Source organism: Culex pipiens, chromosome 2 (genome assembly GCF_016801865.2).
Source record: "Culex pipiens pallens isolate TS chromosome 2, TS_CPP_V2, whole genome shotgun sequence".
Classification (NCBI taxonomy): Eukaryota; Metazoa; Arthropoda; class Insecta; order Diptera; family Culicidae; genus Culex; species Culex pipiens.
In genome coordinates this window covers 193466512-193488044 of record NC_068938.1, presented here as the reverse complement: position 1 = coordinate 193488044, position 21533 = coordinate 193466512, and the positions used below count along the sequence as shown (strand labels likewise).

Sequence of the window (21533 nt, the reverse complement as noted above, 5' to 3'; positions counted from 1 at the left end):
AAAACGTTTGTTTGTCCTCTCTTATGTGATTTGCCGTCAAGATAAGTGGCAAATTCCAATATAGTATTTTTAGTAAATTTTTAAATCAAATCCTCACTCATTCCCCATGGTGTGCATTTGTGATTTTGAGAGATTTTGCCTTCTTCTCACATTCTGCCTTGAGCTTTAGAAAAAGTTGAAGTGTTGAAGTTATAGAATTTATTACACCGCCGCGGTGTAAGAACTGGATATTCTTAAATGCTGCTGTTACATATCATAGAAGATTGAAAGTATTAAAGTTTTAATGAAAGTACCATATAAGGATTCAGGATTTTGCAAAAAGGTTTCAAAACATCACGCAGAAAAATATTTTGTAGAATCAGCCTGTACGAGGTTCGATTCAACAAAATTTTTGTTGAATATAATCAACGCCGATTTTGCGTTGAAACAAACCTTGATTTTCTCAATTCCACAAAAATCTTTTGTTGTTTTGAAAAAGTTGCTTTGACGTTTAGCGTTGATTCAACAAAAATCTTGATTTTCAAAATTAATCAACAAAACGTTTTGTTGATTCAAATATGTCTTATTTTTCGGCGTGATTGGATTTCTTTTGCATCTTCATTCCCCCCCCCCAAGAATGGCCAAAATCTCCCCAGGGGGGAAATTCCTCATCGGTTGAGAAACACTGACCTATGGGGATCAAGCCCTGAAATGCTCGCAAAATTGACCAATTTTGTTACATCCTAGTGCGCACACTTGCCCCGGTTTACTCTACAGGGTGACAGAGGCAGAAAGAGCGATTGAACACTGAAGATAAGAATTACACCAAAAAGTGTAGAATCCAACCATTTTCGCACAAGACCACGCTTGAACCACCGCTCCGTGTAAACAGCCCGGAACACATTTTCTGGATTCTGGGCAAAAACGCATCCAATGTGTAAATTTTTGATTTGGCGGTAGCCGCCTGGTGGCAAAAATGGGAAGCTGTCGACTAGCGGGAATATTGTGCTGCCACCTGTTGGTGAATAGATTGGACAAATTATTTCTTTCTTTTTGTGGCTTAAATTATAACATTAAAAAAAATTATTTATTGAGTTTTGTAAACAAACTTTCTCATTTCTTATTCAATCACTTCACTCGACTCGACTTAACAAAATTGTTGACCTTTTACGCCTACGGCGTGCTAGTGTGAAGCATCTTCCGTTGGCGCTTTCTCCTGTACCCATACACGTTTTGGTACCATTCCCGCGGCGGATGGGGCATTGCTCGAGGCGCTCGAAGACTGTGAGATTGCGGCTATCGCCGTAGAACCGGCTAAGCGGATGTAAAGACCGTTGCGCTCCGAGTTACCCTTGTTCTTGAACAGCACGAGCGTGGCCGCTTGACCAGGTTAGATTCGACGACGACGGAGCAATTTTCGCCGACTTTTTCATGTTGGCCAAGGGTTAGGTTCTGTAAAATCATCATATAGCTCTCAATGCGCAGTGAGTTGTCGGAGCTGCCAGTGTTTAGTTGATGGGTGGTTTGATCAGAAGGTTCGTTGGGACGATGGATTTTTACCGGATAGCCGATGCGCACACAAAGGCAGTCCGTTCCGTGAGGGTCGCTGCAGCGACCATTAGTATCGGTTCCAGCGGTGTCGTCGATTGCAGAAGAATGCTTGTCACGTGTGCCAGTTCTCCAACTACCGGTTTCGCTCACCCTTGTCGTCCAAGGACATCCAGCGGCCGTCCATTCAGCCGGAAGTGGGCTGCAGCAGCACCGATGCCCCAGGGAAATCAAAATGCAGGAACGGCGCATCTGGTTTGACCTGCTTCATAGTCACGGTTTATCGCGTATCGGAGACGCGTACGCCCAACCCGTTAGAGCGAAAAGGTCGTAGTACACCGGACTCGGTTGTCGTGGTCGGCACTGTTGGATGGAGAAAGTCAACACCTGGTTTGGTTTTGTGCGATTAGGTGATACTCTCAGTATGTAATATAAATGCAATGTTGCGCGTAATGTCCGGGCAGTTGGCCACCGTTCTCCTCATTCGACACCCAGGGCTAATTCCAGACACTAAACTTTCTCGGCTGGACAGTGTACGCGTACTCTTCCTCCGGGGCGGTTGACCCTGCAGGTTGGCAAGTTCCTCCTTTTCCGAGGACAGCGCTGGATCGCCGGTAGTGCCTAAAATAGTAGAAGGTTAAGATCGCCCAAAAACTATAAGAACACTTCCAACATCTCACCACTTCCATGAAGGCCAGCGCTGGCGGCTATCGCACTGGGATCACAGGCGCCGGGCAGCACCGATCCGTCCCGGCCCATGAACTTCCGGCGCCGACCATCGCTGAACCGCTGGTAGACGTCCCGCCGCGATCCTTTTGGATTTCGTGCCTTGGCTTCTTGTACTGCCGCTTCTCCTTCCGACTACTGCTGTGATTGTCCACAACCTGTCCGCCGGCGTCGCCCCGTGGTGCGACGAATACTGGTTCGAGTAGATTGGCGCGAACGCGGGACTTAAAGAAACAAGAGCGTTACAATCTGCGACGATCGCCGACCGGGGAACCAACCGTGACGCTTGGTCGCGTTCGAGGCGAACTCGGCCAGTATCTGGCCGGCAAAGTCGTGCGCCTGGTACCGCTTCTCGTACACTTCGATACTGAGGTGCAGCTGTTCGCTGTTGATCTTCTCCCGTCGCTTAATAATCTCCAGCAGTGTTACCGCTCGACTTAGGTCCCGCCTGGAAGAGTTGAAATAGAATGCATTGAGATAGCAGCTCTGAGTACCTAAACATCAGCTCCGACGAACTCACCTCAGCTTGGGCATCTTTTCGTACGACGACTCATTTTTGCGGTTCTTCCTGGTTTGCGTTTCTTCGGTTCTCTGCCGGAATGCCAGGTACGGAATGAATCCGGAATGAGATCCGGGAGAGAATCTACGGCTGCGGAGTTTTCCGAGCAGTTGAGCGGAAAGATGTGGAGATGATGCGCAAGCGGGCAATGTTTGAGGGAATCCGGACGTACCAGGGCAACTTCCGGAAGATGATGGGCGTGTTCACGAATACACGTCAGAATAAACCGAAATATTCGACAAATTATGGCAGTCGGTTCCGACGGTAGTGATGCCATTTGAGCTGCAGCTGCACGGGGTAAACGCGCCTCCGGAGGTTCGAAAGGAAACAGTATTCCTAGCAGTGGCCGGAGGAGTTCCAATGATTTACTAATCGGCGTTGATCGGTTGTAGTTTGAGCAGAAATGTCATATAATAACTCTGTATATTGAAGAAAATGTTGTAATAGTTGATAAAAATCAAAAAAATATAAAAACTTACGAAAACTTTGCTAACACATGAAGACCGCATGCTTTTTTCACTGCTCATCTCAACGTCAAAGTCCGGGACTGGTGGCGACACCCACCGGCAACTTTGTCGAAGCAAGCGAAAAGGAGTTTACACATTGGATGGATTTTTGATCGAAAACCATCGCGATGTGTTAAATCCACACATCGATTTAAAAACAACCGGGTTTACACATTCAGTGTGTTGGATCGACACATTTTGGGCGTGATTTTTATCTTCAGTGAAGATTTTTTTTTGTTTACATCGTGCAGTGCAAGATTTCAGCTGCTCTCGACAAAATTGGTATTTTCACAAAATTAAATATCAAGCAAGTACAAATTAATTCACAAATCAACAAATTCGTCATTTTCAAACATTTTCCATTCCAGATCTGCCAAAAACAATGGTTTCTGAAGCAACTTCCGAAAACAAGTTCACCCCAGTCTGTGTGACGGTGAGCCACCCCGTCTCGATCGACAACCAAAACTCGCTGGCCAAAGCCACGTGGCACTACTGGTCGGCCACCTACTATCGGGAGCTTCCTATCGGCGAGGATGCCTTCGTCCGGATGTGGAAGACGCTCATTCTGCGTCATCTGCAGGATGTCAACCAGCCCTCTTCTCCTCGCACAGTGGAACAGCTGGTCCCGATTTACGGCACCATGGCCATTCCCACGCCGCTAGCGGACCTACTGAACGCGCTCGGAGTGTACGAAGATCGTGTCACTGGCATCCGTCACTGCGTGGTGCCGCCAACTCCACCGGTGAAACTTTCCCCCGACAGCTGGTGGAAACTCGATGGCCAGATCGTGCGGGACTGGGTCCTGACTAACACGGCGATGCAGCAGTTTTCACTGGGGTTGGTTCAGCTGCACGAGTTTGACCAGGGCCAAGCCAAATTCATCGACCGACCACTGATGCTGACCACAAGACAGTGCGATGATGAGGTGGGAACGGTTACGATCAAAGCGAGAGCCGCTGGAACACGACCGGAAGATGCGCTGGTTCGTGCCAACAATGACGAACTGTTCGAGAATTCCTATCCGGTGGAGGAGTGCGGCATTGTGTTGTGCTCGGTCAACGCACCGTGCACCAGGGCCACGTCCATTAGACGGGTTTAAGAAGAGGTTATCTGAGAAGGACTTATGCAAAGGTACATTGAACAAGAATGTACAATAAAATATATGCTTAACTGATCGATCTTAAATCTGACTTGAAATAAATGTAACATTGAATTGATATGTTTATTTCTTTTTTTTTAACCAAAATATCATTAAAAAAAACTCGGAGGCAGATGAGATTTTTATATTCTTTGATTTGGTTAATTAAAGCTTTAAAGCTAAGTGGGAACCTTCCATTTTGGCAAAGAAGTTATTTTTCATAATTGATTTATCAATAAAATGTAGGCAGCTGTCACAAAAAGTAGTTTCAGAAAAAAATCACTAAATATACACTCTCATGAAATCTTTTAAAAAATATGAGAAATTATGTTTTGTATTTTTTATATTTTCTTAATTTTTTTACAGTCCAGACTCGATTATCTGAAGGCCTCGGAATAATGTCACTTCGGATAATCGAAACACAAAAAAAATATTTTTTTTCGCTGTCTAACTTTTGATTGATGATAATGAATTTAATTTGATGATTTTGTAAGTATGACCCCATAACTACGCTAAAGTTATTTAAAAAAATTAAATCCAGGATGGCGGCCAATATGGCGGTGACGAAATGTTGAAAAAATGCACTTTATTATTTAAAAGGCAATCAACTTTGACAAAAATGGGGTCGCAGAACTCGAATTTGAACAAGACAATTAAAAAAATGATTTTTTTTTTGTTCGTGATTCGCTGGTGATGAAATATTGAGAAAATCTAGGAGAAAACGCATTTTGAATGCTTACTAGGGTGGTCTAAATCTAGGCTTCATTGGGGTTGACTCTTGAATTCAAAGATCACTGGTGGAAACCCATCACTAGGTTAAATTCCAAATTTGAGCTGTATCGCAGAATCGTCGATTATCAAAGATCCAGAGAAATTTTGTATGATTTATTTTCAGCTCTTCGAAAATATTTTTTTTGCAATTCCGTCGTGAAACTACTTACTTTTCCTGTCATTCTTGAACGACGAAAAAGCCTACTTTTCTGTACCAAAAATAACAGAATCGAATAGCAACACTTTCAAAATAAATGCTGAAAAGTTCTACTTTTCAGCACTGAAATGGGTGCTGAAAAGTTGAACTTTTCAGCACTTGTTTCGAAAAGTAACACTTTTCAACATTTTTTTGATTTAAACGATTTATTGACAAAATACATGAAAATTCGACTTAAAATTTCACTCAATGGGTGTTTTTCGAAATTGCAAAAAATTTTGTATGGAACTCGTTGCAAAACTTGATTTTTTCAGCACTCGTCGTATTTATCCAACTCGGTGAACCTCGTTGGATAAATGTACGACTCGTGCTGAAAAAATCCTCTTTTTGCAACTTGTTGCATAAACTACTATTTCAGTTGTGCTTTTCTTTCAAGAATTATTTTTTAAACCTTTAAAAAGTAGCTATAACTGAAAACCATACTTAAAAAAGTGAAGTACTTTTTTGTAAATTTTAAATTGGGTTTGCTATAAAAAAAGATTTTTAATAATTTTGTTGTCCATTTTTTTGATATTTTACCAAAAAACACTTTTTTAAAAAAAATATGTCTCCTAAACTAAATTTGGTACTGTGACGCACTATGGCTCAAAAAAGGTTTTCTTTTGTCCCCTAAAATCTATAATATATCTAAACACATCGTAAATTCAATATATCTAAACACATCGTAAATTCAAATTCAACCTTCCAAAATTACAGCTTCCAAATTTACATTATTTTTTACTGTGTAGGTCTTACTTGACAGCTCTTTCCAAAAGGACCATAGTTGATCCATTGTAAAATGTAGTTCTGTCTATTTTTATTTTTCTGTATTGATATAAAAAAAGTGGAACAGCCTTTGTTGTGGATTTTCTTTAGAATTGGGCACTAAAGCCCTATGCCAAATTTTACGTACAAGGTTAAAAAACACGATTAAAAACAATTTCTGATCACTTTTTTTCATTTTAATGCAATTTTTTTTTTGACAAGACAACATTTTTTCGATGGATCAACTATAGTCCCCTTGGAACGAGCTGTCAAGTAGGAGCTTTTCTGTCAAGAAGGATAGCGAGGTTAATTTTTCAAAATTGATTTAAAAATCCATTTTAAACTCTTTGTGGTCGTACAAAGGGTCATTGTACTCAGAAAAATAAGCTTTATCGCTGTAAACAATAATATCAGCAATCTAAGCTTCATTTTAGGACCCAATTCAAGGATAAAGAAAGAAAAACTCATTTCAAATCAATTACTCTTTATTGCACTAATTCTAATGGTTGGTGTAGAAAACGGCGAATCTAGCTGATTCTTACATTGTACGTACAAAACTGCATCTCCACTTGCAAACTCCACGACGAACACAACTTTATTCGATCAGTTATAAAATGACAAAAATAAACTAATACTTACTCAACAATGAAGTGCGTGATACGGACTTGATCATTTAAACTACCTAATTTGAAAGAGCTTGTATTTTTTAGTTCAATTTCGTCGTTGGAAATCTCTTTGAGCTAAATAAAAACCTATTGAAACTTTTAGTACTTTTCATCGAAACAATCCGCCAACTAAAATAAACCCTGAAAACCTTTTAGTCAACCTTCTTCTCAACTTGCGCCTTGGCGGGCCCAGCCACGGCCTGGCGAACCTTGTCCACCACCTCGGTGAAGATGATCGTCCCCGTGAACACGAGCAGCGTTCCGATCCAGTGGTAGATGGTGAACGGGTTGTTGAAGTACACGATCGAGAAGAGCAGCGAAACGAACTTGCGCAGCGTCACTACCAGGGTCACGGTCAGCGAGGAGCATTCCGTCGTGAGGACGTACACCGAGCTGATGCACACGTACTGGGTGAGGACGTTGCCGAGCAGGTAGAGCCACGTGATCGGAACGCCAATATTGAGCAGTGGGACGTCGTAGAGCGGGCTTGCGTTGGCCAGCTTGATGTGCTCCCAGATGTTGGTGGTCAGGATCAGGAAGAACGGCAGTGGCAGCAGGTGAGTGTAGAACAGGGCTTCCTTGGGGTGTTTACCGTAGCGTTTGTACAACACTTCCTGGTAGAGTCCCATCCGGGCTGACACGAACAGCGCCAACGTCAGCAACGTGATTCCGACCGTCCACCAGAAGAACACCTGCACCGGGTCCTCCTCTTCGGCGTTCTCAACCACCTGGGTGCTCTTTACGTCCTTCCCGGAAACGATCGTACAAACCACGATCCCAAGCGTGATCATGCCCACCGACAGGTACTTGGAAAAGGCGTACCGCTTCCGCAGAATGATGATCCCCATGATCATGTTGGCGATCAGCGACCCTGCCCGGAAGATCATGTGCAGCGGCATCGGGATGTTGAAGTCGAACGCGTAGTTGTTGCACACGCTGGCCACGAAGAACATCGCCACCAGGATGGTGTAGTCCTTGAGGCCGATCCGCGGCTTAACCGTGCCGCACTTGGACGTAAACAGGAAGCCCTCCAGGGCGATAAACAGGAACTGCAGGAACGTGATCAGGTTGCCCGAACCGGGATCGACCCTGGAAGGAACATGGTTAAATTGATAATTAAATTTTCTAGAATTTAAAGTTTCAACCGTTCTTTTCTGACATAAAATCATTTTTTTGTCAAATAACTTATGTTAATGTTTACTTTAAGGCCTCATAACCTTTATATTCGGGTTAATTTGAAAATTTTGCAAATATTTTCATTCAAGATATTGGAAAGTTTCACGATAGGTACCGTAAACTGGGGTGCCATTGATAGCCCGGGGTGACTTTGATAGGTTTTTCAAATGCGCGTCAAATTCATAGCTCAACATTTTTGAGAATTTTGAGTATATTAGCCTAAGGGCTACCATATTTTCATACATATATGCAAAAATGTGACTGTTATATTGGATAATTCAAAATAAGTGGCCAAATCAAATTTCTATCAATGTCACCCCGGGCTATCAATCTCACCCCAGCTTACGGTATCTTAATTTGTTGACATTGAAAATAGGATGCATTTTTGATAAATTATCGTCACTTAAAAATTCATTGTTAAGAAAACCACTTTTTGTGATATTCTTTCGGAAGATGCTGGATAATGTATCTCAGCAATCGTTGGTCAAATCTTCAATATCTTTTAAGCATATTTATAGAAAATTTTAAATTTTTAGTGGATATAAATCGAAAACGGTGCACGACATGAAATTTATGCCAAGTACTTTTTGATTGGAAATTTAATGTTACACCTAAAAAATAAGGTCAAAACAAAAATTTATTTTTTTCCTTTTTTTTAAATTGTGTGTTTTTTTTTTAATTTGTAACACAGCCATCTGAGTTTTGACCAACTTTTGCTGCATCTCAAAAGATGCAATTTTTTGGCATTTAAAACATATCCAAAATGAGATTTTTCATAAATGGGTATTTTTTTACTATCAATATTTTTTTCTGAGAAGTCCTAGTCATCATTTTAATTTGTTTTGAATTTAGCCTTTTGTAGCTGTAAAAATTGTATGAAAGCCTGTATGGACGAACACAATGCACAATAACTTCTTTGATCATAGAAAAAGTGCAAACAAAGTTTCATCCAAATCAAAAAAATACAAACAATAATCGTTGTCCCAAGTCTCAGAGAATTGCTCAAGAGTTACTTTTTTGCAATTTAAAACTTCATGAAGGAAAAGCACCCTAGCAAAAAATAGTCGAAAAAGAAATTTATATTTAGTGCTTTCTCCAAAAGCTTAATTTTTGTGAAAATGAGTTTTTTTTCTGAGTGTCACCTAATAAGCCCACATTTTTTAAATCGCGAAAATTATTGGTTTGATTTTCAACAATAAAAAAAACTTATGTTAAATTATCTGCTGTTTTCTATAAAAATAACTTAACTTAAAAATCCAGCTCAACATTTGAAAATGTCCATAATAAGTGTTTTTAGCACATACAAAAGGTTACTCCTGATTCTTAAATTGCAAAACAAATTCCAATGAAAATTGCAAAAATTTCACAAGAGTTTCGTTTTTTTAACATTGAAATAGATCGCTCGAGTTAAAAAAAAAGATTAATTAGATGACACAGAGAAAATCAAATTTTTCACCAAATTTATGCTTATAGAGGCTGTATCTCAGCAACCAGGCATCCGATCAACCAAATCAAAAAAGGGAAAATTGTTCGAAATTTTCGCATCTTTTAGAAAATATTTTCGGAAGGGATGTTTTTCTCATGCAGTACCTATGTATTTATAAATTGCAAATTTAATTTTGCATCTTAAAATGATTGTTGAAAATTTTGTTTAACAAAATTCATATTTTTTTCAAAAATCACAACTTAAAAAAAATATTTCCGGTGACAGATTTTACACCATCCTAAACTCTAGCGCAAAAGATGAATTGTTTAGTCCTCTAAAACATATAAAAAAGAAGAGTTCAACTTTAAGTGATATAAAATCAAACTAAAAAATCGGGATTTTTTCCATTTTTTCAGAAAAATCCCTCTCATACAACTATGGAATTTCAAAAAAGTGTACACGGGGTTTATGGATGGTCTTTACGCAAAAGCCTAAGAAAGAAAGCCCATCACCAAATTTTAGTAAAAACAATACAAAGGAAATTCATTTCCGGTTTTTGTAATTTAAAAGCTATTTTGCCTTTCTCACTTTACTGAGGAAAGGCTATAAAATCACTTGAAAAATTAACTTCTTCATTTGACCTCCTATACCGGAGCAAATGTCTGTGTGGATGTGTGTAGGGATGTGGACAAAACAATTTCACTCGATTATCTCCGGATTGGCTTCACGGATTTTGACCGTTTTCGCCTCATTCGATCCGTCTTGGGGTCCCATAAGTCTCTATTTCGAATCAGCAAGTTTAGTTAAGTACTTTAAAAGTTATGCTTAAAAAACGATCTTGACAACACTCCGGAAGATGGTAAAAAGAGTGGTTTTTGTAAGAAACACATTTTTAGAAAGGTCCTTTCCAACAAGCCCAAAACATTGAAGATCTGACAAACCTATCCAAAGTTATGAGCCCTTAAGTGTTTGTTATACACTTTTTAGAGGCCGGATCTCAGATATTTCGATGAAAATGACAGCTCTCACAGGGAAACCAGATTTGCAGATTTACAGTCATCCCTCATATTCAAAACAGTTTACAGATCGGCCATTGTTTAAAAAATCATAGCAAATCGTTAAGTGAACCTATTGATTCGCTTTTAACTTCATTTGAAAGCTTTACTTGCGATCTTTCTAATGCTGTATCGAACAACTGCAAATTTTTACTTTTAAGCTAAACATTGATTCTTGAAATCCACAAATTTGGAACACATTTTTCTTACGGAAATAAACAAACTTTGATTCTCTCCAGGAGTACATATTTTTAACAAAATAATGACTTCACACACTGCAACCAGTGAAACTCAAGCTTAGTGATGTTTTATGAATGGTCTGATAACTTTTTTTGTGAAAATATCAGTTAAATTCAGGTGTTCCACAATTGTGGGAGGCACAATAACATCCCACAATTATGGAACAGGCGATTTGGAGGCAGTGTTTTGCTGCTCTGAATGAAATAGTCTTAAGATGCAGTTTTTTGTTTTAAAAGTACTACTTTTACTGCAGATATTTGACTTTTAGCAGATATTTTTGAAAGACAAATTTCTTTCATTTATCATGTTATATTTTTTTTGGAAGGAATTTAAAAATAACTTTCGAATGATCTTAATGAACTTAATGTTCTTGATACAATTGAGAACGGTTCTCAGATATTTGTATTACACATGATAAGTCAATGGTAAGAATTAACTGAGTTAAATTCATAGAACACTGAAAAAGCAGATGTTGCTATTTTGGATAAAATGACTATATAAATGTGAGGAAGGCATCAACCACCTAATGGTAGATTAAGTAACGTTTTTATATTTAAAATTATTGATACTGTTAATAAACATTTAATAAGTTGTTTTTTAAGAAAGTATATAGCTGAATTCTGAAACCTCTAAAAAAACTCAAGATCAATAGTCATGCCTCTGAGCATAATAAATCTAATAATAAGAATGACACAGCATAAATATTGCAACACAACAAAACACACTTATACATAACACACAAACAATCAACTCAAGGTCATGTCACATAAAAAAAACCATTTGACGAAAAACCCCACTCGCGGACTTACTTGACCAGCAGCTCCAGGAACACCACATTGCTGCAGCATCCCACGAAGACCATCACGATGGCCATTGCGGCGCTCATCTTGGCAAGTTTTGTTGACGGAAGTGCCCGCCGTCAGCGCCTACTAATTATTGCCGCACGCGTACTTGACGCCGTCAATGAATTTCTATGATCTGCAACGCATGGTGGAAAAACTGGTTTCAATTTCAAGTTCAAGTAGGCCATTCAAACCGATACTTACAGATCGACTGCCTGGATTGTTTTTTTTTTGTTTCTTTGACAAAACCAGCTGCCTTGACGTAATATTCCACTGGTCATGCGATTTTATGAAGTGGCAAAAGTTGCTTGCTCGCACTGTACTTAGAAAGAGATTAGACAATTAGTTAAAGTAACGTCACCTTGAACACTGCAAGAAAGAACACCTACCTTAGTGCAATGTCATGCTGAAACTGATAACAATTTGTCGTCGTCTAGAAAATAATTATGATTAGACACAACGTTCATTGATGATAGCAGAACCTTCAATACGTGGGCATTACTCTGAGTAAATACTGACACGAGCAAAATGACCAATGTGTACTGTACACATACCTCAACCGCACCTGTCGTTTGCGGTGAAAAGTCGAAAGTTCGTTCAAATCAGAGAAAAAAATCGGCGCTAATGAATTTATTGCCTATTTTTGGGAAAACACACAAAACTATCACTGACGACACTGACACCGACGAATGAAAAGATGAACCAAAACTCCCTCACTCAGCCGAGCTAGGCCGTGAACTGAGACGAAATGCCGTGGTCATGCCTTAGGTATATTGCAGTGTTTATTTTAGCCGCAGTTAGTAGCGGTATTATTGGCCACTAGTTTTGTGTTATGTACCGCCGCTGACGATGAATCAGGTGAAGGTGTGTGCGGAGCTCTCATGTGTTGCTTTTGTTGACATTCGACGTTTGACAGGCATAAACGTCAGCAGAGCATGAATCCCCAATGGCGGATTTCGCTTAGCAGTTCACCTTAATGTGAACCAAAGATGGCCGACTGTGCGCAGTTGGGCGTTAAACTTTTAAGTTTGTTTGATTGTGCAGTTGCGATGCAAAGCACAATAGCTTTTAATAATTTAATAATTAATTGAATAATGTAAGAATCCTTTGTCTAATTTTAAACGACTATTTTTATTTATTTATTTTATCATTCTAATTTGTATTCTAATTTGTAGTTTTCCCCACATTTTTAACCTGAAAGCAAGACTAGAAAAAACACGAATTTTGGATACTACAGTCAAGACTCGATTGTCCGAATGTCTTCAAAGAAACTTTTTATAGTCGAATAATGAGTTTTTTGTAAAGACTGCTACAATTTTTATTTTTATTAAAGGTCGAGGGGGAGGAGAGAAAAACTGAATTACAATTTCTAACCAATTTTTAAAAATTCCAAAGCAAAAACTATCAAAAAATGCTTTATTTAAAAATGCTTTAATTCTCAGCAATACCTTTTGTGTCCTCTGATTTTTGGGGAATTTACAGTGGAAATGGGATAAAAACTTGAAATAAAATTTGCAATGGCCAAATATCAAGAGATCAAGATCGTGTTGATGGAAACCAAATTAGTTTACTTTAAGTGGTTGATTAATCGTTAACATGAATCAACGAAAAATTATGTTATCAACATCTGAAAAAAATTTCTTGGGTCTAAAATTTTTTTGACCATCGATTTTTAAAGGTTCATCGATTTTTAAAGGTTTGACGTGTCAATGTAAAATAAGCCGATGCAATAATGTTCACGAAAGTTTCATATTTTAACATTGAAAATCCGACCATTAGTTGCTGAGATATCGACATTAGAAAATGGTGGGGTTTTTTGGGTGAAACTTAGAAAACATCAATTTTCCTGTTTTAAAATCTTTGCATGGCAATATCTCTGCAACTAAAGGTCGTATCAACAAAGTTCAAAACAGCAAAATGTAAAGAATTTTATCAGCTTTTCAGAATTTTTTTTTTCAAAAGTGGGCAAACATGGGCACTAATTTTTAAATATGAATAACCACGATTATTTTCAAAAAAATTACCTTAAAATGGCTATAACTTGAAAACGGTGAACTTTATCAAAATTTCACTAAAGAACTTTAGGATTGCAATTTGATTTTGAAAAAAATTTGCGACCGATATTTAGATTATAAAAAAAATCAGTATTGATTCAAAAATTCATAACTCAGTCAAAGGTGTTTTGCACATTCTGGAAATTTCTGAAAAGTTGGCATTTGATGTCTTCTAAAATATATCAGAAAAAAATAATATTAAAATTGTGTTTTTTTATTTTTGCAAATCAAGTTTTAGTGAAAAAAGTGAAATTATAAATCAACAAAAAATATTTTACCGTGCATAATTTTTTTCATTGTAGTGTAGTACCTACAACTTTGCCGAAGACACCAATCGATCAAAAAAAATCTTCAAAAGATACAGGTTTTTAAATTTTCATATTTAATTTTTGTATGGACAGCTGCCAAATTTGTATGGAAAATTATATGGACAAACTAATGATGCAAAATGGCTTCTTCGGGCATACCGAAGGCACCAAAACAGTTTCAGCCGGATTTAAAAATACAAAAATTAAATCAAAATAAAAAGACCGATTTCGTAGAGAATTGCTCTTCTGTAAAGACTCGATTATCCGATGTTTTGATTATCCGTAGGTTTGTGTGGGGCTGCGGATGATCGAATCATGCACAAGAATTACTTTTCGTTTTTTTATTATTTTAACAGCAAATTAGAATTCTGTAATCCTATTTTTGGCAAATTTGAAAAAATTACCAAATGCATTTTTTCAATATTTCATTACCGCCATTTTGGCCGCCATCTTTTAAAAATATCCAGATCAATTTAGGGTAGTTTGGGGGTCATACTTGAGCTCGACAATCAAAAATAAGACAACGACAATTTTTTTTCCTGATTCGATTATCCGAATTGTTTTTTTTTCGAGACTTTCGGATAATCGAGTCTGGACTGTATATAACAATATGTCATATTTGACGAAAAGACAATTTTTCAACAAAATTATTCAAAAGCATATTCCTAAAATTGATAATACTGATTTAAAAAAATAGAAGAAAAAACAACTGAAGTTTGTTTTAATCGGATGTATTACTTTAATATGCTCAACTCCCGTATACTAGAATACCAGATTTCACAAAAAAAAAAAAACAAATAACAAAAACTTGTTCTAAGCAGCCTAAAAAAGTAAGAAAAAACTAAATAATTAAAATGAATCATTTCAGTAATCCTCCAAAAAATATGGTGATAATTTCCTCCATTGCCATGATTTTCCGTACGAAGTTATAAATTATGTTTCCGTGACAATTGCACAAATCGGCATTTTTGAAGTTGATTTCAGTCAACGCTTCAGTTTCAAGGTTTGATAGATTTGAGCTTGCTGAACATGATCCAATCGGCGGAATTGAATTTAGATGAATTCCCAGTCAACAAATAAAACTGTAAATTTCGGGTATACATTCTATGGAATAATCTCAAGCAACCATGCGCACCCACGTTTATCTTTGGGGATAGCAAAAATAATGGGGGCGCATGGTTTCATAGCATTTATGCTCATATTTACAACTTTACTTATTGACAGAAAATCCACTAAATTTCCATTTCTGTCGATTAAAACGTGTTCAGGGAGTCCAAATCTGTCGAAACCCGTCTGAATCTGGATTTGGTTGAAGAAGGTCAATGTTTAAGTATATTTGATAGAATTTCAGATTTACTAGAATAAAACCTTTTGGTAAACTTTTAATTAATTCAAATGTTGAGGATTTCGTCATCCAAATCCACACAATCCCAGCTTAACCACTTTACTACACGTACCTCAAGGAAGATGAAGCCCTACAACCAGAAACTCATGAATCTTTCACTATCGATTTGCATTCACTCTGAGTGTGCTCAAACACCTCTATATGCGGTGTACTTTAACATTGCCGACCGAGCTCGTACATTACATTAACACACATGTTTCAGGCATTCCGTCGTTTCGCATAAAAGTTGAAACGTGATATCGTTCGGTTCTCCGTTCTGCCTGCTCGTGGTGGGAATTGCTAATGTTCTTGCTAATGTTAATACTTTGTTGTACTTCTGCTTTTAAAGGACGACATTTTCACCAACAAATGATAGAAGATGGGAGATTAAAAAACCATTTAGCGATGAAATATTTCACAATCATTTGGTAATGCTTGTTTGAAAAAGTATTAGTTTAAACTCTGATATATTGCTTATTGCCCAAAGTGACGACTGAACAAAGTATAACTTGGCGTCGTTAACTTTATAATAAATGAGCTGACGACACCTCCATATTTTACTCATCTTAACAATCGGATAAAACTCCTTAAAACGTGGCTTAAACACGTGCAGTATAAATTGTCATAAGCATATGAATTGTTGAACTAGAATTTCCAGAAAATATATTTCTAAGAATGGATATAATTATCAATAACACAATTTCCACAACAAAATCCGAATGTATACGATCGAAAACGAGTAACTAAAATCAACGCAGCAGACTCTCCAATACAAAGCAAAAAACGGACACGCCAGCGAGAGCATTATCAGTGCTCCGGACGCCTTGTTTTATTTACTTTGAAATGTGTCCAACTTCACACCACAAACGGCCCTCACGCGTGTGACTTCTTTTCTCAGAGACAACGAAACTCACATGCTTGTGTAGTTTGGCGCGCATCAACAAACGGACTGAACTGGAGCAACGCGTGGTGCATCGTGCGTTTACTTGTCTCGCGTGCTAGAACAAAGTTCAATGCATTGATCTAGTTGGAATGATTAGAAGAAGTTGGAAATTCAAAATGTTCAAATAAATTCAACTGTTTATGCTATGATAACATTAGGTATAGTACAAAATTTATTCGATTCCGACAACTGAAAACGAAACCCCCTTTTTGATTTGAAAGATTTTGCTTAGTTTGAATTCTCTTGTAATTTTCTTTTAATAACTAACTTGAATGAACAATTTTATTTTCCAGACTTTCATACAATTTTACCTGTTTAGAGTTCATAGTACTCATTTAAAATTAACTATATTTTTTATACAGAATACCAAAGGTAATCAACATTTTTTATTAAGGCATAAATTAACTTCATTGATTTGATTTTTTGATATCAAGGCTCAACATTTTGCTGCTACTAAATAGTTGAAGCTTCATTCTTTACAGTTCCATTGGGTGAAAAGACACATGTTTAGGTGGCTTGTCATGGTATATTTTCGCGAATTTTTTCGTCGATTCTATCGAGGTCACTTAACAACCTCTCAATATAGAGGGTGACGATTCTCGAGATTTTCAATTTCCCGGGAATCGAGAGTTGAATTCTGCAATTTCCCGGGAATTCCCAGCACCCGGGAGTTTTTTTTTCAACTACGCCAATAGTGCCAATAATTGTGTTAATAAATGTGTTTCTTTTCAATGAATTCAATTAATATACTTATTCAATGAAACGTTAATTAGTAGCCTAACTCTTTTCGAGAATTGTCTACCTTTTATTTCTTTCTGAATCTGCAAATACAAGATCGTTTCTTGAGCTTTTTGGGACTCATAATTGTAAAATGTTTACGAATCTTAATTCGTACTGAGTGATTTTTCAAAAATTGCACAAACTTGTTAATAGATTTTTGTGATGTAAAAAAATAGCTAAAATATAATTTCCCAGTATCGGGATTTATGCAAAATGATAAATAACGACTCAAAACAAGAATTTAAATTGTTTTTTTTTCCTTTTTAAAGGTCAATTGAAGAAATAGTTATCAGGAAAATCCGAATGTTCATATGTGGCGGACCTTAACTTTATAAAGATTGCCAGAGTTTTTTTTTATTTAAAAATGAGGTTGGTGCGAAACACAAAATAACTTACCTTGATACAGTGAGTCAGATTTGCGATTCCTTTCCGTAGGGTCGTGAGAATTTTCGCGTCCGCCGTCGGTGTGTTTTTCGTTTTTTTCGCGTGCGTGTGTGTGTGTGAAGGTGCGGCTGGCTCAAGCTGTCCCAATGACAGTTGAGCCAGTCAGATTTGCGATGCCTTTCCGTAGGGTCGTAAGATTTTTCGCGTTCGTCGTCGGTGCGCAACAACAACATAACCTTATCATACCATTTCAGCTCGATACACATCGAAACTCGTCGTTCGCACCGTTAATCGGTACCTCACTAAACATCAATCATTTAAAACTCGTAAAATCATCTCAAGCTAAATTTTACATTGTTTAATCCTTCATTATTTAATTACAAATGATTTTGGTTCTATCTTTCCACAGCCGGCTGTCTAAGACTAAAACAAATCATTTAAAATTTAACAACCGATAAACGGAAAATTTCTCATCCGCAGCATCGGATTGCTTGCCTTGAGAATAATATATAATACCTTTCAACAAACACTATGATTTTGGGTCACATCATCATCTTCTATGATGAATCCTGACCAAATACCCTATCCTACTAACAAATTTTCAGGTTCCTGGTGCTCGTGGGGTGTACGCACAGAGTAAATCAGCTGCCCTAGTAGCAACCTGCGCTAACTAACATTCCCGTCCCTTAAAATCGAGATCTACAAACTGACAAGGCGGGCGCCGTTGGTGGCCAATGACTGTTACCTATTCACAACTGATCTAGCTTTAGCAATCATGGTGTTTTATCTTTTCAGCGCATTCATACATGCTGTTGATAAGGGAAACACCACTAGATCGTCGAAGCCTATAATCAGTAGTGCTGAAAGGATATTACGGTTCTGTTCAGCAACGGAGGGGCAACCATGGATGCTAAAAAAAATTACCTTGATACAGCGACATTGACTTACTAAGCATTACAAAAAAACAAGAGCATTACAAAAAATCAAGAGGATTGTTATGCTCGAGAGAAGTTTTGTAAATTATACTATAACTGCTAAGCATGCATAAGTTAAAATTTACATTTCTGAATAAGAAGATTATTTTTTGTGCATCTTTTTTGGTTTTGCAAAAACAAGGGCAAAACATGCTCTAATGCATTTTTCATATTATTTTAACATCTTTAAATTACAATAAAATGTAATTTCCATTTTTCCGATATATCGAAATCGGGAAAAGTTGCCCCGACCCCTCTTCGATTTGCGAGAAACTTTGTCCTTAAGGGTAACTTTTGTCCCTGATCGCGAATCCGAGTTCCGTTTTTTGATATCTCGTGACGGAGGGGCGGTACGACCCCTTCCATTTTTGAACATGCGAAAAAAGAGGTGTTTTTTAATCATTTGCAGCTTGAAACGGTGATGAGATAGAAATTTGGTGTCAAAGAGACTTTTATGTAAAATAAAACGCCCGATTTGATGGCTTACTCAGAATTCTGAAAAAAACGTATTTTTCATCGAAAAAAACACTAAAAAAGTTTTAAAAACTCTGCCATTTTCCGTTACTCAACTGTAATTTTTTTTGGAACATGTCATTTTATGGGAAATTTAATGTACTTTTCGAATCTACATTGCCCCAGAAGGGTCATTTTTTCATTTAGAACAAAATTTTTCATTTTAAAATTTCGTGTTTTTTCTAACTTTGCAGGGTTATTTTCTAGAGTGTAACAATGTTGCACAAAGTTGTAGAGCAGACAATTACAAAAATGTTGATATATAGACATAAGGGGTTTGCTCATAAACATCGTGAGTTATCGCGATTCTACGAAAAAAAGTTTTGAAAAAGTTACATTTTGCGTTACTCTTTGTTTCGTCATCCGTGTTTGTCGCGGGTGACCATGAACGGGCATTAATAACGACCTGGGTGCTGAAAAGACAGAATGCGTTACGTGATTTTCGAATGCTCCCAACTGCTCCTCACTAATACAAGTGCACTACTGCTGTAAACATAAACAAACTAGAAGGCTTTGTTCAAGCTCAAGCGTGACTTTTTTTTGCTGCTGAAGTGACTTGTTTTGAAACATTTTGAATCTGTTGATGTTAAAGTTTTTGCTGAAAAATTAAGTGCTTCGCGCATTTTTGGTTCGTAGACTAAACGATGGGTGGCCAAAAGATGCTTTTTTTTATTTTCCACGTGACGAAAAATTGCGTCAGAAGTGGGTGGAATTTTGTGAGCCAGAAGAACAACCGAATGGAAGTTCCGAGATTATGTATCTTTGTATCTTAAGATTTGTTGACTTCGAATACCTCAAAAGTTCGAATCATTTTTTTAATCCTGACAAAATAAATTATAGATTGATTACAATACTTGCCACTTCTTGGTATCATTTTGCAAACAGTAAATTGGTTCCGCTTTGACAGTTCTAAATTGAGGCCGCTTTGCGAACAACTATTCTGCACCCAGATAACGACGACCAACTTTTTCAAAACTTTTTTTTCGTAAAATCGCGATAACTCGTGATTTTTATAAGCAAACCCCTTATGTTTATATATCAAAATTTTTGTAATTGTCTGAAAAAATGACCCTTCCGGGGCAATGTAGATTCGAAAATAACATTAAATTTCCCATAAAATGACATGTTCCAAAAAAATTTACAGTTGAGTAACGGAAAATGGCAGAGTTTTTAAAACTTTTTTAGTGTTTTTTTTCGATGAAAAATACGTTTTTTGGAATTCTGAGTACGCCATCAAATCGGGCGTCTAATTTTACATAAAAGTCTTTTTGACACCAAATTTCTATCTCATCACCATTTCAGGCTGCAAATTATTGAAAAACACCCCTCCGTCACGAGATATCAAAAACGGACCTCGGATTCGTGATCAGGGACAAAAGTTACCCCTGGAACAAAGTTTCACGCAAATCGAAGAGGGGTCGGGGCAACTGCTGTGTGAGTTGGCGGAGAATTACCCATTAACAACTTCTGGCGTATTCAAAAATTCCGAAAAAAGATTTTTTTATCAAAATATTAAAAAAATAAGTTGTTAAACTCTCTGCTTTTTCGTTATTTTTACATTAAAAATATCATTTTTGCAATTCCGTCGTGAAACTACTTACTTTTCCTGTCATTCTTGAACGACGAAATAGCCTACTTTTCTGTACCAAAAATAACAGAATCGAATAGCAACACTTTTCAAAATAAATGCTGAAAAGTTCTACTTTTCAGCACTGAAATGGGTGCTGAAAAGTTGAACTTTTCAGCACTTGTTTCGAAAAGTAACACTTTTCAACATTTTTCGATTTAAACGATTTATTGACAAAATACATGAAATTTCGACTTAAAATTTCACTCAATGGGTGTTTTTCGAAATTGCTAAAAAAATGTTGTATGGAACTCGTTGCAAAACTTGATTTTTTCAGCACTCGTCGTATTTATCCAACTCGGTGAACCTCGTTGGATAAATGTACGACTCGTGCTGAAAAAATCCTCTTTTTGCAACTTGTTGCATAAACTACTATTTCAAAATTTCATTGACATTTTGAAGTTTCATTTTTTTTTTTTTTTGAAAAAAATTTGGGTAACAAAAACTTTAAAGAAAATTTGTACCAGCCTTATCAATACCCTACAAAGTTGTTGAGTGGACAATTTCAAAAATGTTGATGTATAAACATGAGTTTGAAGAAAAATACCCACATATGTAAATAAAAAAAAAACTCACAAACTTTCTATAAAATCAAGTCGGAGCGACAACTTTTCCGCAGACACTAATTTGATGAGAAAATCCTTATCAAGGATACAGAATTTTGGATTGTTGCTAAATTTGTTTGAAGACTTCAACGGACGAACAAATATTGCAAATTGGTTTCTTTGATCATAAAAAAGGCCTCCTAATGTTGAACCAATGAATCGAATTCATTCAATTTTTTTTTAAAAGAATTTTCAAACTAAAAAATTAGTCATTTCACGAAAATAATTTATTTTTTTCAAAAACTGTCGATGACAACAATATTTTATAATTGTCAAAAATTCCAAAATTTGATATGTCTTATAATCTTTGGAATACTGTTATTTATCCTATAAATTTTACAACAATTTTTTGATCTTCAAAATGTATTT

At 37.0% G+C, this 21533-nt stretch overlaps 2 protein-coding genes across 2 annotated transcripts; both read right to left on the bottom strand.

Annotated features, from left to right (window-relative positions):
* Nucleotides 1–1807: 1807 nt before the first annotated feature.
* LOC128092707 (uncharacterized) lies at nt 1808–2652 on the bottom strand. The gene is made up of 3 exons (XM_052707075.1): nt 2208–2652; nt 1945–2148; nt 1808–1890 (listed from the first exon to the last, which is right to left on the bottom strand). Exons 1-3 carry the CDS (start codon nt 2284–2286, stop codon nt 1808–1810), a joined length of 366 nt encoding a protein of 121 aa, XP_052563035.1. The 5' UTR covers nt 2287–2652.
* Nucleotides 2653–6652: 4000 nt separating this feature from the next.
* Nucleotides 6653–12437, bottom strand: LOC120415194 (UDP-xylose and UDP-N-acetylglucosamine transporter). The gene is made up of 5 exons (XM_039576651.2): nt 12147–12437; nt 11982–12025; nt 11797–11909; nt 11560–11728; nt 6653–7942 (listed from the first exon to the last, which is right to left on the bottom strand). Exons 4-5 carry the CDS (start codon nt 11634–11636, stop codon nt 7006–7008), a joined length of 1014 nt encoding a protein of 337 aa, XP_039432585.1. The 5' UTR covers nt 11637–11728; nt 11797–11909; nt 11982–12025; nt 12147–12437; the 3' UTR covers nt 6653–7005.
* Between the last annotated feature and the right edge of the window lie 9096 nt (nt 12438–21533).